This window comes from Rhinolophus sinicus, chromosome 14 (genome assembly GCF_057876585.1).
Source record: "Rhinolophus sinicus isolate RSI-liver-muscle chromosome 14, RSI-T2T, whole genome shotgun sequence".
NCBI classification, from domain to species: Eukaryota; Metazoa; Chordata; class Mammalia; order Chiroptera; family Rhinolophidae; genus Rhinolophus; species Rhinolophus sinicus.
In genome coordinates, this window is record NC_142514.1 from 178,982,908 (window position 1) to 179,001,131 (window position 18,224).

The 18,224-nt window shown below is 37.7% G+C and overlaps 1 protein-coding gene across 1 annotated transcript; it reads left to right on the top strand.

Moving 5' to 3' along the window:
• The first annotated feature begins 3,806 nt into the window (after nucleotides 1–3,806).
• Nucleotides 3,807–13,153, top strand: MS4A13 (membrane spanning 4-domains A13). Its single transcript, XM_088789907.1, has 5 exons — nucleotides 3,807–3,860; nucleotides 4,623–4,763; nucleotides 8,218–8,274; nucleotides 9,246–9,365; nucleotides 12,995–13,153. Exons 1-5 carry the CDS (start codon nucleotides 3,807–3,809, stop codon nucleotides 13,151–13,153), a joined length of 531 nt encoding a protein of 176 aa, XP_088646033.1.
• The last annotated feature ends 5,071 nt before the right edge of the window (nucleotides 13,154–18,224 follow it).

Genomic DNA, 18,224 nt, shown 5'->3' on the forward strand with positions numbered 1-18,224 from the left:
CAGGGAGGTCCCTGGTGGTGTAAACAAAGACAGTTATATCCTAAAACTCCAGGTTTTGAAATCACTCCTTCGTTCCAGGACATAATGTAACAAGCCCTTGAGGTTAATCATAAAATTCATTTCGGCCTAACAAACGGAACAGCTCTGATAGATAAGAGTGGGTTATTTTACTAATTCCTTCAGGATGGACAAGCAGACCAAACCTGGTAGACGAATTTCATTAAAAGGCACCAGTTGCCCTTCCGCAACAGGCAAGGGAAGGTATAAAAGTAAAAGCTCTTGCCTCAGTCACTGGGCACCCCCATTCGGGACCCCCTCCCACTCGGGAGCTCTGACCCTTTGCTTTCAATAAACTATCTTCTTTTTAAAACTCTTTGCCTCTCCTGGGTCCATGTGTCCATTCTTCGGTCTCACTAGACACGATCCCGGCCCACACCCAGAAACTGCCGGCAGACCCAACATCATTTACATCACAATTTCTTAAAGAAAAATCAGTTTCTCCTGAATGTTTTGCTCACTAGCCATCATTCACTAAATATTTAAATCACAAACATTAATTTTAGCTTTTCCAAAATACCAATATAAATTTCCTTTGAATAAATGAGAGTTCATAACATTCGGTAGCTACAAGAATACCTGCTGTCTGGGTACTTTAATGCCTTATAAATCACGATAGCTGCAAAATAGATTGTCTGTGCTTGCCAGTTAATTGAGGATTATGATTGTGTGCTTGAATTTGTTTCTGTTTTTTCCTCTTCCTCATCCACCTCAGATCCATTCTCATACATCTTCTAGCTATTACCGCTACCTCTTTACACGTCTCCTCATAAACATTGTTTTAACCTCTATCTACATCAAATAGAAAACTGATACCAGGTATAATCTGGAAGGTAAACTCACCTTAGCAGGTGAATGAAAAAGTCATTCCCCAGTGTTTAGCTAAATAGTTCCTTCATTAATTTCCTTCTTTGGCTACTTAGGTTTTTTTTCAAGTGAGTCATTGACTCAGCTTGCTTTTTTATTACTAATGTGAGGACAGAGGTGAAGGGCTGACTTTTCATCAGTGACCCTGGTCGCTTTGCAGCAGAGTGTATATACAAGAACCCCCTCAGAAAGGCCAATATCAGAAATAGGTTTGGAGAAGCCACTTCTAGAGACACCAAGAGTAGTAGTTGGCGCGGGTCGGACCACGTGGCCCACAGGGCCCTAGTGAGTCTCCGTTCTCACTCCCCCGCCCCAGTAGGAGTGGGCGCGCAGGCGCAGGAGGACCAGGTCACTGCTGCTGCTGCTCCCGTTGCCGTTGGAGGCCCCAGTGACCCGAGGAGCCTGAGGGCCAGCTGGGTCCTGGGCTCCTTGCTACCTAAGTGATGACCGCTGGGCATGGTGTGGGGGCCTGGCCCTGAGGGTGCGGCCCGCTGAGCTCTGCCTCGTCAGCCAGGCCTGGGCACTGGGTGCTAGAGCAGCACTCCTGAGCAGGGTGACCAGTGCGCACAGAAACCCCTTTACCCTGGGCCTGAACCTGAGAGAGTTACACTCGATCCTTGGGATCTTGAACACGTAAAATGAGGGGTAATGATGTCGCTTTGCTTAGGGGATTTCTTAAGTGTTAAAAGCCTTAAGGAGGAATGAAGATGCAGGATTCGGTGCCCCGCACCCCCCTTCTCCTGTCTCCTTTCCCTCTCCGCACCCCCCCACCCCCAGCAGGCTGGGCCTCACCCACCCACCCACCTGCTGGCCCAGTCTTTATTTCATCAGGTTTGAGGCTCTAGGTCGCAATCCAGGACTGGCCCTGAACAGACAGACATGAATTCCTTGACTTCTGGGCGCTCACGCTGACTTGGGAGCCAGTCCTGAAAATCACAGTGATAGGCATGCAACGTTCAGAACGTCAGGGATCCAGGGGAGGAGGCATCCCAGAGAAGGTTGCTGTTGGAGCTGTTAGGGCTGAAAGCGACGGAGTGGCCAGGATGAGGCTGAGAAGGTGGGAAGGGAGCAGTTCATGAAGGGCTTTATATGCCCTGCTAAAGAATGTGAAGACAGGAGTTGTAGGGCTACTACCTAAAGACGCTAAAGATGGAGAAATGGTTTCTAGACATGTGCTCTCTGTGACTGTTCCAGAATTTCTGTGTAAGGCAAGTTTAGGGTGTGAGGATAAGGTTGGTAATAAGGGCTAGGGGCTTTGTCCTGCACCTGCTTTTTTAATTAGTGATAGGATCATGAGAAAATATCAAAGAATAAATGATTATTTTTTTATTTTATTTTACAAAAGTGGGATACTTAACTGGGTTGTTAGAGTAACCGTACGAAGAACATTTTTTTAGTTCTATGATTTATTCTAGGAATATATTGTAGCATTTCTTAGTTTTTTCTTTCCATCAGTTAAACTGAGGATTTTAAATACATACACACACACAAATACACACACACACTTTTTTTTCCTTAGTATTTTAATGAATACCTCATTTGAGGTGGTTTTGGTGGGGACCTAATAAGATTATAGAGATGCTAAATATTCTACTCTCCAATCACTCATGCTGCTTTCACTGTCAACTATGAATGTGAAAAGAGTGTTTCTATATACACAAAAGGGCTTATTATTTTTATTTTACTTTTATATGAAAAGTGAAATAGCAATCTAGACATGACTTTTTCCCCTTACTCTCTATATATGAATTCTGTAATTCTATATCTTTTATTTAAGCATGACAAAGTGACTCATCTTGACTGCCCAGATCTATATCTTTTCTTTGGTATTTCTCAAAGGTAGTGTTTAAATATATAAAGCTTACTATTTATACTTCAGTTATTAACATATTGTTTTCTCTGTTTGCTATCAGGAGCTCTTGTGTTCTTACTTAACTTTTTCTGTCTCTATACTTTATAGAATTAAGAGATATTCAGAAAATCAATTTTAGGAACCAAAGACGTTAAATAATCAAGTCATGAGATTTTAAGGGTGCAGGGAATGAAATGTCATTTACTCAAACTCTCTTCTTTCTGAAAAGATCAAGGCTCAAGTTTTAAGATCATCCATCAGATGATTACCTGACATCATTTGTGTTATTGCCTTAAAATGATGTTAGAAGTTATAGAACAATGTAATTTCCGTTCCACTAGAGGATAAATTTGCATTATTAGCCTGGCTTTTATCTTACTATAAATAAGATGATCTAAACACCAGGGAGAAATGCAGAAATAATGGGGGAAAAACAGTAGAAGCCTTTACGATTGTGGAAGCAACTTAGATAACTTGTCTGATGAAAGAAAACGTTCTTTCATGTAGAAAGAGGAACGAGGTAGCAGGTGTGTGTCAAAAAGAAAAATCACAAGCCCATGATGAACTTACATATAAGAACTTGATTTTGAAAATGCTAACATAGCACTATGAATTGCACTGAATTGATTATGAAATGCAAATGAATTGTTAAAACCTTTATTAAAAATTTCCTAACACTGTTCCCTAGGTGTTCTTTCTACTTTATCATCCAGAGACACTGTTCACTACTCACAGAAAATGTCTGCAATACACCAATATTTTTTAGTCATAGAGATGCTTTTCAGTTATGTAGACTGTTATTTAGGACACATGGATGCAAGTTAATGCTTCTAAAACTGAAGGCATGGAAAGAAGAAAGTGATTGCTTCTGAGTTTGGGAAGGTGGTTGCAAAATAATGAAAGAATCAAACTTAAGTATTTTCTTTTGAGCAAAGCGTGTATGTGTGTTTTGTATTATTTTGTAGAAATTTGCTAATAAAAATATCACTAAAGATGAGAGACATCATCATCTAGAGGAAATGCTGATAATATGGCTCCATGTGTGTGTTCAAAAATCTCTACAGCAGATGCACTTGTGTTAGGGGTAAGTAAGACTTCACTTTGACTAAATTCAGGATCATGCACTACTTCAATTTAATAAGGAATATTCTTGGATCTGGAAAGGGGCAGATTTCATTAAGTCAAAAGGGTAAAATTTGTTTTTTTTTATATTGATTGCATACTATAAATTTTAACTCATCTCATGCCCATCCCCTAGCCAATAGGAATACCTTGTGCAAGCAAGTCTACTTGGGTATTCTTCGTATCTCTGTGTTGGACTGTACCTCACCACAGCATGCTTGTGACAAAGATGCACACCAAGTATGCCTTGAAGAAAAAGTAAATCCAGCCTTTATAAGTTTCAAAAAGTGATTCATCCTTAATAAATTACTAACATACAAGAAAATACTGGATATGTGGCTACCTATATCCAAATATGAGCAGATTAGTAACCACATTTTCTCTCAAGTACCCTCAGTATTCTCCTCTCATGCCATTACTTGATAGGTTGGGAGAATAGCCAGTAGTAGCATCAGATTTTCAACTTTCTTATGGAGAATTGGCCAGAATTATTATTGAGCAGTCTGATGCTCCAAGTATAGTTGACTCCTATTTGGTAAACCTCAGTATTTCCTGGTTAGGGCTTTCTTTTGGGGTAACCCAATCCAGGAAATATATGAGTAAATGTGTTGCTGTTTTACTTTTAGCTTTTATAAAAGTATTAAATGTTTCTTATAGTTAACACTTATTGGAATTATGTTATAAATTACATCGTTTCAGTACTAATAGCATTCTCTTCTTACAGGCTATCCAGATTTTGATTGGCATCTTTCATGTTCTCATGTGGTATTTACTATTGATTTTGTACATCGGACAGAGTAAAGGAAAATTTGGGACATATGAACCCCTAACTTACAAAACAGGATGTGTTTTATGGGGAATTATTGTGAGTAGAATGCATTTGTATGATTTAATTATTCAATAAATAATATGCATGCCCCTAATGGAAGATAGGGAGTAGTTTCTAAACAAAGTTTTCAGGAGAATTATGTAACAAAACCCATGTTGGTAATTCATTCAAAATCAAATTCCTTTTTCAACAAATTATTTTTAGCACTTTTAATTTGCTAGTGCTATTACAAGAGATGTGGATACAGGAGTGAATACACAATGACAACCATAGGTTGGATTGCCCTTAGACATGTGAAAAATTAAGAATCTTAACCATAATGTCTATTAGCATGATTAATTTTCATATCTTAGCTTCCTCACACAATGAGTCTACACTCACACATTTTCTAAATTTGTCATTACCTGCACTTTTCTGTGGTTTCTACATAGCCATAAGATAGTAGGAAAATCTGAAGAGTATAACATCCCAAGTGAACAATAGGGAAAGATTCACTATGTTAAATTATGTTATTTCGTCAAATAAGACAAGGGCTGATTATTGGGTTTAGCAATATGGAGGCCAGTAGTAAACCTGACAAGTAGTTTCAATGGAACGGTGGGGCAAAAGCCTGCCTAGCATTGGTTTAAAAAATAATGGGAGAAGAGGAATTACTGACAGCAAATACAGACAGCTCCTTTAAGGACTTTGGTGTAAGGTGGTATAGAGAAATATGGTGGCAGCTGGAGGGAATTCGGGTCAAGAGAGAGTTTGTTTGTTTCAGTAAGTTGGAAGTATCACATCTTTTGTTGAGGGGACTGAATCAGAAGAGAGAATTGATATGAGCTAAATGGTGGGAGGGAGGGATTAGTAGAATCGTGTACTTGTGTAGATAAGAGATGATAAATTTTAAAACACAGTTCATCTTTACCAATGGGTCTTAACTAGAGGTGATTTTGCAACTCAGAGGACATTTGGTAATGTCTGGAGACAATTTTGGTTTTCACCGCTGGGGGTGGGCATCTAGTGGACAGAGACCACAGATGCTCCTAAACATCCTACAATGCTTAGGGCAACCTCCATAACAAAGAATTATCCACCTTTAATGTAAACCGTGCCAAGGTAGATAACAGGAGGGAAAGGCAGAGGACCAGAGAAGGAGGACAAAGTTTGACCGGTGGGTAGATGGGATGTTGGGAGCTTGTGGAACTTTTCTTCCAATGGCTTCAAATATTTCAGTGAATTAGAAAGCAATGCATAAGCTGAGAGTGTGAATGGGAGAATGAATTGATTGTTTGAGGAGGAGAGAATGTGAAATAATCATCTAGGAAAAGTGGGACAGTGCATGTATTGTGGAAAAGCAGTTTGACTTTCATGCAGCATTAAGTGCTCACTTAAGCTTATAGTGAGATGGGTCAAGATCGTTGTGTATCTTCCTCAGGCCATGATTGGCTGCATGGGCTCAGACATGCAGTAAGAAGAACTGCATTTAATCAGGATTTCGGTTTAACCATGCAACTTTCATCAAACAAGAAAGGTGCAAAGGAGTTGAGAGTGTGTGTAAATGAGTGTTTGTAGTGGTTAACCATGGAATTTAAGCTAGTGAAGGAGAGAATATAACAGAGGTGAGGGGCTCAGATTATAGATCCAGATGGGGTCAAAGGATTGTTAGAGTTGTAATAGTATAGGGCATGAGCCAGAAAGATAGAATGTGGTGGTCAGATGGGATACTTGAAATTGAGATTTGAAAGGTGTTACACTTATTGGCAGAAACAAGGACAAGAGAATGCTTATGAGAGTGAGTGACTGAAATAGGATGGAGTCACAGGGTTGGAGGAGATAAATTCAAAGAACTACAAGCCCAGGGTATTAGGAGGATTATATATAGACATATTGACATTAGGAAGGATTAAGAGATGAGGTGAGGTGAGGTGAGGTGAGGTGAGGTGAGGTGAGGTGAGGTGAGGTGAGGTGAGGTGAGATGAGATGAGATGAGATGAGATGAGATGAGATGAGATGAGATGATGAGACAGAGATGGATGGATGGATGGATGGATGGATGGATGGATGGATGGATGGATGGATAGATAGATAGATAGATAGATAGATAGATAGATAGATAGATAGAATTGAAACCACCTAGGAGGAAAAAAAACACACCTAGAACAAGAACAGCAACCAAGGGGTCCACAGATGATGTCAACCAAGAGGGATAGTGGGTGATAGAATCTGACGACGTTTGATTCAAAGCTGGAGGAGAGAGAAAGGTTGGAAATAACAATAAGGAGAAAGGAAACCACTTACCCCAAGCTGACAACCAATGGTATAAGGGCTAGAGGAGATAAGCTGCTCACCACTGGAGAGGGCTATAGTGAGCGCAGGAGCCCCCAGGAGATACCTGCCTTTATACATTCTCACAAGTGTCAAAGCATTGTGTTGGAAAACTATAGGAGAAAAATAGTGAATTTGTGGACAAAATCCAGATATGTGATTTACATCCTTCAGTGTTTAATTGTTCATATTATAAAAATAGCACATTTAGCTCCAGGAATAAATTATCTAAATTTTCTATTAAGTTTGATCCAATGCAAACCTTCTCATTTAGGTCATAAACTTTGAAAGGTATTTTTTAAAGCCCATGGTTTGGTGAGTTGGTTAGAGAGCATTCTAGTTTAAAATTCACAAGGTATTTTCACTTTATATTCTGAACTAGCTCTTACCTTCACTATGTACCTCTTTGGAAATCTCAGCTTGTTACAGAGTGAAGTGCTAGTATGTAAATTTGAGTTATCCTTGAGGAGTTAGTAAGCTTCAGGTTTGGCTTTTCTATATATTGTGTATAGCATGAATACCATTTTCCCACAAATTAGCCTTTTACTTGCATCTTCCTCAAAGTCACTAAAACAGATAAGACAAAAGGAATATCGCAAGAGACTTGTGCAGCCCACCTTCAAAAAATACGGCATCCCTTTATACTTCTGGGAAATAGACAGAGTAGCCTGGTATTAAATAATGGAACCTCTTTTTAAAAACAAACACATGAACAGCAGCTGGTACCTTAACAGTGCTACAGTCCCAGGTAAGAGGTATATTTTATGCAAACACAACTTGGAATAGATTCATGGACTACTTGTTTTCACATCTGGATACGTATACAGTAGTAATTATAATTAGTGGCATCATTTCATCGGGAAGGACAGCGTTAGAAGTAATAATTGAATGAGTTCAGAAAGCATGCTCAGAGAGAAGCAAACTTGGCCTCCGATTCAGGACAGCTTAAGTCATATACCACAACCTGGGTCCTGCCCACTGTCCCCCATACATTTCTGTTATCAGTGACCCAACTATTACCTTTCAATTCATTACTGTGTGATGGAAACTTGTCCTGACTCCTTCGACTAAAACATTTTTATTTTTTGTTACTCTCAGTATTATAAAAATAATTGACTTAGAAGAGGGAGTTAAAAATACATTCTAATGAATATTTATAAATATATATTTTTATATCCAGTTTATCATTTCAGGAGTCGTCTTAATAAGAGTAACAAAGTTTCCAACTCAACGCCTGGTAAGTTGAAATGTTTAGGGTACCCTAGAAATAACTTGTCACTAAGCTAAATAGTTTTTAATGAAAAAACAGCGAGTATCTAAACAATGAAGAAATCTACCCTACTTGTAAAATAAATGAAGGAATTAAGTGAAAGTCCAGAAGCACATAATTTAATGTAGGCAAACATGCTATATTAGTTAGATTCATGATTATGTAAAGGTTTCTAAATTTAAATACAGGTTTTTGTTTTGTTTAGTTTTTTGGTTTAGTGGTCTACCTTCTTTTAACAGCGTATAAACTTTACTATTAGAAAAAAATGTAATAAAACCTAATGCCTTTATATATAGACATAATACTGCTGTAAAACTTCATTTTCCTAACTATCCACTTTGAGAACAAGATTGTGTCTTGTAACAAAATAGAGGATGTGTCCAGAATAAAGATCCATCTATGGTATAAGAGGAAAGATATTGGGAAGAAAAAAAATCTTAGAATCTTAGAGCTAAATGATATCTCAGAAATTAATTCATCTCATAATTATACAAATAAAAAATTGATATCCAAAGGTATTTATGGATTTTCCCTAGAGAATGAAAACCCAGGATTAAAAACCATTGATTCTTATTTGGCTTATTTCTACGAGAAGTCATTTTCCATCTTTTTTTTCTTTTTGCAGTGGAAATCCTTTTGTTCAAATGATATCTTACACGTATAAGGCTTCCTTCCAACTGACTCAGAAGATTGTAAAATACAATATTTTTGAGCCAAATGGAAGATTTATGCTTAGTGGTGTGATGATGTTTTAGTGTTTTCTCCTGATTGACTGGATTGCACGTAAACCAGAACAATAATGGCAAGCATACCAACACTTCTAAAGCTTCAGAAACTAGATCCAGGTTTTAACTAGATGATTTTTTTCAGCAAGACAAACTGTCTAACTAAAGTGTTCATTCTGAATATAGTAAATGTCCCCTGTATCTTCTTTTCAGGTTATATGTGCTTTGGTCATCAACATTATCTGCATAATTACTACAATTATTGCAACAGTTTTCATAGCAATTGAGTTGTCTAGTTTTCATTCTGTGTCATATAGGAATTATGGACAAGCGGTAAGTGACCAATTCTATAGAGGCATGTTAACTTCAAAATGATTCTTTTCAGAGGTTTCAAAGCCTTGGGAGGTAAAATGGCTTGCATTGGTCCTCACAAAATTCTTTGATTTAAGAGTAAGCTCTTGATTGAAAGTTCTAATTCAACAATAATTCTAACATGATTTTTTGTAAATATTAATAGAATGTTTGAATTCTTGACATGCCCAGTTAAAATAAACAAGTAAATAATTTGAAGGCTTCAGTGGTAAGTTTATCTACATTAGGCATGGGATCACTAATGATTCTCTTAATGAAAGTATAATCTTAGACCTTAAAACCATTCCCAAAATCAACAAAAGGATTCAGCTATTGATGCATATGGTTGAAATTATAAACACCTAGTAATTTCTGGTTTAACGTAGAGCTTTTTATGCACAGCCTATTTTTGTGCCTCACAGGAATTTTTCTTTAAGTCCTCGCATAGTAAATTAATGTGAATATCTTTACTGATATCCCAAGAGATTTATTTCAAGTGTGTTGGCCTTAAATTTAGAGTCACACATTATTAGTGCTGCAAAAGACTCTATCATTACTTACAAAAATCTTCCACTTAAAATGAGAACAGCTTGGAGTGGAACTCCTCTTTGCTACTGAACAACAGAACAAAACAGATAACAATTTGAAAGTTTTAATTCAAATATAATTCTAATGAGTAGAAGAGTCCCTGTAGATGAGGGATAAACTTCCTGCTCCCCCCATATACCCCCGCTCCACACCTGCAAGTATATTGTATATTATAAAGGGGACCATCAGCGGGCTGAATCCAAGCATGTAACACAAAAGCCTAGGGGACAATGAGCTGAGGAAAGAAGATGCACCAACACCCCAAATCCATTGTGCGTAATGAAGTATGTATTGCTTTACATAAGCATGCATCAGATTTTCCCTATAGATCATAAGAAAATTCTCCACTTGCCCTGAAAATTCCATCTAGAAATCTTCAATTCTAATTTTGGGGGCCAAAGATAGGGAGGGAGGAATTAAGTTATTAGAGTTACTTCAAGTTATTTTAGCTTACCACTCTTATTCATAAACTTATAATCATCCATTTAAGATAATATGGCATAACTGCCAAGACCTACATTTTACAAACACTATTACAGACCATTCTAGACTGTATTTATCTGACCTGAACTCAGTATTAACAATCAGTTTCACAATCTCCCAAACACACAGTTTCAGCTTTGTTTGCTGTGATTAATTACACAAAATGAACTTGTATATTACACCTACATCCTTGACCTACTGTCTTTCCTAGAGGCATTATAGAATTATACACCTACATTTACTAAGGCAGCCATGATTCTCCACATGCCAACAGGATTCTCCACATGCCAACCTTTCTATCATAAGCAAGTGGCTTGGCTAAATCCACAAACTCATCAAGTTATCGGTGTTCACAGGTAGATTCAGTTAGCATCCAAAGTGCATGCCTTTGAAATACACTCCTCATACAGCAAAATGGTAAGCAGTATAAATCCAGAACCAGACGCCTTTATTCCAACACTGTCTTCCGCACTCACTGTATGTGAGCCCTGGGAGGAGTTTCTTAATTTCCTTGTTCCTTAGTTTCTTTATGTGTCCATCGAGAAAACGCTAGCACAACCTGTTAGTAGTTAACTGCTTTGCCTGTCTCCCAAACTCCAGGCCTGTTTTTCTAATGGCCAGCTTGACTTTTCTACTTGGATAAGCTTCGGTTGCCATCATCTCAAACTCAACAGATATAAAATGGAAAATATTTACTTTCTCCAAAATACTCGACTGCAAAACTCCCTTATTTCAATCTCATAGGCTCAAAACTGTGATGTATGTAACCCTTCCCCCTTCTCTTTTCACTTCTTCCCAATTACCACATATTGTTTATTATTTACTTAAATTTGTATTAAATAGGACTCTCTTGGTTGTAAGTGACAGGAAATACAACCCTAATTGCCTTAAGCAAAAAAGGGACATTTGCTGATTTGAGCTGGATACAGAGGCTTAACTTATGTGTGGAGAACTCAGTCATACTCTGTTGCTTTCCTATTTGAACTTCTCTGGCAGATGTCTTGCCACTTTCAGAGGGAGAGATTGTCTGAGAATAACACTAACTTATAAATTAAGGAATATGGGCAAAATGATTTTTTACAATCGTGCCAGCTAAGAGGTCACAAGTACTTCCCAGCTAAAATGTTCAAATTGTGTTTCGACCAACAAAATTAAATCAGAATTCTTTGCCTTGCCATTTCAAACCCTCTACAATCTTTTCTTTACCTTGCTGTTATTATAATATCACACATGAATGAACACTATATCTGAGTTAAACTTGTTTTATCATTTTCTCAAACATGTTATGTTCATTCTTGTATTCAGTTTTTTGCTCACATTATCAAACCACAGATCATATGATTTGTATTTTAGCTTTATTGTTGGTTCTATATTGTCTTCATTTCTTAATTATTTTGTCACACTTCTAATTTATGCTAAATTATTTCTGAAACAAGAAAGTGTACAAAGAAACACGTAAATTAAAGCTGCCTAACATGTTGCTTTCCCACTTCACTTTTCTCAGTCCTAGTCTTATTTCAAAGGCTCCACTTCTTTATGAAGCCCTCCTAGATATGAATGGCTTCGGGTAAACCTCCCGTCCCCTATAATTACTGAGCAAGTTTTTATCCATTATGACATATTTAACCTTATCATCTGTTACCTCCTACTATCTTTCTGTCTTTTCTACTTCAACATAAACCTTGTAAAAACAGGATTTATTGTTGTCATTTCATTCTTACCATCTGATTCCTACAACCTCATAGTTTATTTCATATAAAAGATATTAAATAAAGCCAACCAAAAAAAAAGGAAGAGAAGGAATGGAAGGAGAAAGAATTATGATGTTATTCTTTCTAGGTATGAATATCATTCTCTTCCCACACTCAGCACAAAAACTACATTTATCTTCAGGATTAGTACCAATATCATTCACCCTGATATGCAGTTAAAAATATCTTTTAGGTAGCAACAGAAGGGGTCTGCATTATTTACCTCAGAAATCACAGTCACCTTGTACTTCCCAGTGAAATGTTGCCCTTTGAACTCTTTTTTTAATTTACTTATTCTTCCAAGCGATATTACAGCAATTTCTACGTGAGATTTTTATCACCACACATGTATATTTAAGTGAGTTCGTAATTAATCATAGCTGTTTTAATACCTGAGAACTGCTTGATAAAATCTCTTGGTAGCCATTTTATCATTGGAGACAGAAAAGTCAAACCTACTGACTGAAGCATTTGGCTAGAGCTGTGCCAGGGACTCCATAGTAAAGAGAAGGATGGAAGTGAGGAAGTGTAGGAAGTGCAAAAAGAAGGATGAGTGATGAAGAGCCAGGATGGAAGCTGCAGACAATGAACTGAGGGAATGAAGGCTAGGAACAGTGGAGCAGACGGCAAAGGGGTAGAAATGCTTAGGGAAATCAAATGGTGAAAGAAGACTTATTTATTCTTCCTGTTTTCCTTTTCCTTGACTCCCATACTAGGTGCTCCTTCCTTGAACATATTTGCACTTACTAAAGATAATAATGCAAGATTTCTCCCTATTTTCTGTTTCAGAAACTTGGGAGGGAGGTGTCACGTATTTTACTCTTCTCCTACCCCTTGGAATTAGGTATTGCATGTACGTACTCCATCTTCAGCTTTATTGATTTGGTAAGTGTTTCTCTCTCTCTGGCATATCATGAGATTCTGATTTCTAGTAAGCACACTCTATGAGGACATGCAGTGCACTAATACCATGTGCTTAGAATAAAAATGGAATATGTCAACAATATTCCCTTTACTTTTAATTTTTTCTTTATTGTTTATAAAATTACAAAAGTAATACATGCAACTGTAAATAAAAAAGTAAAAAAATATAGAGTAAAAAGGTATTGTCTTCTTAATGTAGTCCTCATCATACCTACACGTGTAAATCTACACAAAAAGACACACATACTCACACAGTTTTCACTTTTACTAATGGTATGATCATACTCGTATTGTTCGGTCACATGCATTTTTCTCAACTATCATACAAATCTCTCCATTATAAAACACATCTAAACAATGCCTTTTATGGCATCATATTTTGTCTTGGAATTTAACATTCCTCTAGCATGGCATAGTTAGCTTTTTTCCAACTTTTTAAAATTATAGACAGCGATGCAGTGAACACCCGGTACATATATATCTTTATATATAAGGCTAGTATTTCTGTAGGTGGAGGATTCTAGAAGTGTACAGTTGGCGCTTGAACAATGCAGGGCTTAGGGTACTGACCCCTCCCCACACACAGTCAAAAATCTGCCTGTAGGTTTTGACTCCCTCAAAACTTTACTTCTGTTCAGCAGAGGCCTTCTTGACAACATACAGTCGATTAACACATATTTTGTATGTCATATGCATTATATACTGTATTCTTACAATAAAGAAAGCCAGAGAAAAGAGAATAGTATTAAGAAAACCAAAGGGAGAGAAAATACATTTACAGTGCTGTACTGTACCGTATCGATACCATAAGTTTGTCATCGATTTACACGATGAATTGCCTGTCTATGAGCACCTGCATCGATCTTGTCTTATATACGTACTAATACATAGATGTTATACATATTACTAACACTAGACATCAAAAATGAAAAGACAATGTGAAAAAGAAAGTCATATTTATTTACAGGTACGAAGACTCATGCACTGATAACAGAGAAGCAGCAATGTGATTGCATTTTGGTGTAATTGATACGATTGCTTCACAGTAGTCTAGCCTATATACTAAGGAATGAATCCTTATAAAATTTTATGGCAGACAGTATTATAGTCATATTCATATTACAGTATTGGAAACACTGTTACATTTTTTAAAAAACCATTTCCCTGTGATGATAGGCTGATATGTAGTTTCTCCAATTATGAGAAAGACAGGCATACTGTACAGTAATGTCATTCTTTGAAAGCAAAGTTGTAAAACAGTAAGAAAACTAACACAGTATTAATGTTATATTAAATATCACTCACCTATGCCTGTGTTAGGATAGGTTATCCACTTCCATCTAAGTCTTGTACACAATGTTCTACATGACAATATTTAGGTGACGATGATGACGACGACACAAAAACGTCACATACAGGTCTTGTCATACAGTTCACAACACACACACTCACACACACACTCACACACACACACAAGTTTACTCAGTGTGTGGCATGATGGGTATTTACTACTCATGAAGCGGAGGTGGGTCGTCAGAAGGGTCTGTTCTTCTCATCTTCACAGTGAGTGGGTTGAGGATGAAGGTGGGGGAGGCTGCTCTCACTGTCTCAGAGGAGGCAGAGGCCCGAGAGGCAGGCACAGACCATGTAAATTTGTGGAAATACACTGCAATTTCTGCCTGACTAGTTTGCTTTTTTATTGTTCTAAAAATGTTTCTATAAGGAGCCAATCCTTCTCCCACCATTTTCTTTAGTTGCAGCGCCCGTGCCATAGAAGGGCCACGTCATAAAGGAAGTCAAAAGCAGCCTTAATTGTCTAAGCCTGCTTCTGCCACATTGTCTAACGTCAGTTTGTTTTCTGGGCTGCTTCTTCTAGATCTTCTTCCTCATCGTCTGGTGCTGGTTTGGAAGCATTTAGCTCTGTCAAGTTATCTTCTGTTCATTCCTCTGGTGTCGTGTCTATTAGCTCATGAATTTCTCCAAGGTCCCCATCTCGAAGCCCTTCACCCCCCACCTGCCATATCACGGTCTATTTCATGATTTCCTTGATTGGCTCTGCTCCTGTAACGTCATGCACAACACCTGCCCACAGTCTTCTCCAGCAGAAGACTTGATGTTTCCGCTTGGTGTCTTTCATGGCTTTTCTCATAACGACGATGGTACCTTCAAAGTGTAATCCTTCCAGACTTTCCTGATGTTTTCTCCATCGGGGTTCTCTTCATAACATTGACAACCCTTTCTGTAGAGTACCGTGTGTAATGATCCTTAACGGTCCCTATGACCCCTGATCTAGAGGCCGAATTAGAGACGTCGTGTTTGGGGGCAAGTAGACTACTTCCACACCTTCAGGGTTGAACTCATGGGGTTCTGGGTGGCCAGGGGCGTTGTGCAAAATTAAAAGAACTTTAAAAGGCCATCGCTTACTGGCAAGGTACTTCCTGACTGCAGGGGAAAGCATTGATGGAATCAATCCAGAGAAAGCATTCTTGTCCAGCGTTCTTGTTGTACAACCAGAAGACTGGCAACTGGGGTGTATCTTTCCCCTTCGAGGCTCCAGCGTTAGATAAGGGGAGGCCTGATCATAAACCTGACTGCGTTTGCACAAAACAGTCGAGTCAGTCTATCCCTTCCTACTTTAAATCCTGGTGCTTGCTTGTCTTCCCTCTTAATAAATGTCCTTTGTGGCTTTCTTGTTTGTTTGTTTTTTAATAGAATAGGGCACTTTTATCTGCATTAAAAACCTGTTCAGGCAGACATCCTTTCTCCTTAATGGCATCTGGGAATTCATCTGCCTCTTGGTCAAAGAAGCTACTTCTTCTGTTATCTTGACATTATTTAAAGCCAAACCACTTTTTAAAATTATCAAACCATCCTTTGTGGGCATTAAATTCTCCAGCTTTAGATTTCTCACCTTCCTTTTGCTTTCATTTGTTATATAACGACTTTGCTTTTTCTTGAATCATATCAGAGTATGCCTTTCTAACAGCAATCCTGCACCCACATAAAAACTACACTTTTAATACAAGATAAAAAGATATTTCACAAAATGTGCAAGTGTTTGCACCTGCCAGCATAGCTGCAGCTATGGCTTCATGAATTTCCTTTCTTTTTCTTACAATGGTCCTTACGCTGAATTCATTTATTTTGAAATGGTGGGCAACTGCAGCTGCAGACCTCAATCTACAGTACACATCAAACAATTCAACTTTTTCTTGTAATGTCGTGACTTTACTCTGCTTCTTGGGAGTACTTCCAGCATCACTGGTGGCTCGTCGTATGGGTCCCATGATGTTATTCAAGATTCATGGTGTTGCATTAAACATGATGAAAAACAGTATGTACTACAGTTAATTTTATGCAGTTAGGATTTAATACTGCATCTTTATGTTTGTTCACACTTTTCTCGACTGTGAATGGTGCCACGTACAATCTATAAGTGTTGGTATGCATAGGTTTTGATACATTTTAATTTTTTATAATATATTTGTGCATATTTTAGGGTAGTAAATGATAAAATAGACTAGTATCTGTATATTTTATGCACTGTGACATGCAGAACTTTTTCTTAATTTTTTTACTATATCTAGTCTATGCAGTTCATCTGTGATTTTTTTTTCAAATTATCACAAATCTCAAAAAAACCTTTCCAATATATTTATTGAAAGCAAATACTTATACAAGTAGGCCATGCAGTACAAACTTGTGTTGGTCAAGGGTCAACTATAATTGCGACTTTCATAACATCCCGAAATGCTGTAATAATTCAAAGTACAAGTTTATGAGAGTGATTATTTTCTCAGAAGCTTAAAATTACCATTCATTCATTCTTTCACAAATATGTATAGAGGGCCTACTATTTACTAGGCATTGCAATAGGCACTAAGGATGCAATGCTTATCAAGACAACATCCCTACCATCAGGGAGCTTGCATTTCAGTGGAGGAGAAAGACAATAAACACACACACACACACACACACACACACACACACACACTAATTTTAGAATATGGAAAAGTATTATGGCATAAACTAAAACAGAGTAAGGAAATAAGCAAACATTATTTCACAGAGGATGGTAAGGGAAAACTAAGAAGGGACTAACTGAAGTGCAAAAGTAACTATGAAACTGCGTGGAAAAAGTTTTCCAAGAATAGGCAATGTGTGGGGCTTCCAGAATGGCTGAGTGAGGGTACGGCAAATCTCTCTAAAAAGAAACGATGAAACTGGACAAAATTGTCAATGAGAAATCTTTTAAATATTCTGGACATTTACAAAAACATACAGAAAATTGAGGACTATTTATTTAAGAAAATTTACTGAACCTCAATAAGAACAGTGGATATCTGTGATATTTTAGCTTGGTTTTGCTCCAATTTTTCCTAGCCTCCCCACCCCACATTGCATCTTGCAGAAGTTTACCTGGGTGGGTCAGACCATGAAGACCAGCAGGCTCACTACACTAGAGAAGGCTGATTTTACTTGGAGCAGAGCACAGAAAGTTCCATGACTGGGGTATTTTTTTTATAACAACAGTGATCTCAGCAGCAAACAATCTGGAAAAGCCAATATAACACCTAGCCTAACTGAGATTGCAATACTTATTGGGGCAAGAAATTGGCAAACACCCAAAAACCTGACAGGGAGATTCTGAGAACAGGAAAGCTTAAGTGGTCCTTGATGATAACCTACTTATTCCTTGTGGTCTGGAAGATTATAAATGTGCACTAAGGAGACCGGAGAGGATCCTAGTGAGCTGCTCACATCTGGCTGAATAAGAGGCCCTGCAAACACAAAGTAAAAGCTGAGGCAGATTTACAAATGGCCTAAACCTTGATTGTATTCCTTATGCTATACCGATTCATTGGCAAAGGTGGAAATCAGAGGCCACACACTGCAAGGCACACAAACTATGCAAAATTAGTACAGGGGAGTCACAAAAGACAGCAATAACAACTATTCCTGGGGGAAGATGAGGCAATGAGAATCCAAAGTTGCTACAATACATTATCTAAAAATATCTATTTTTCAACAACAAAAATATGACATGCAAAAACAGGAAATAGTGACCCATACACTTGAAAAAAATAGTCAATAA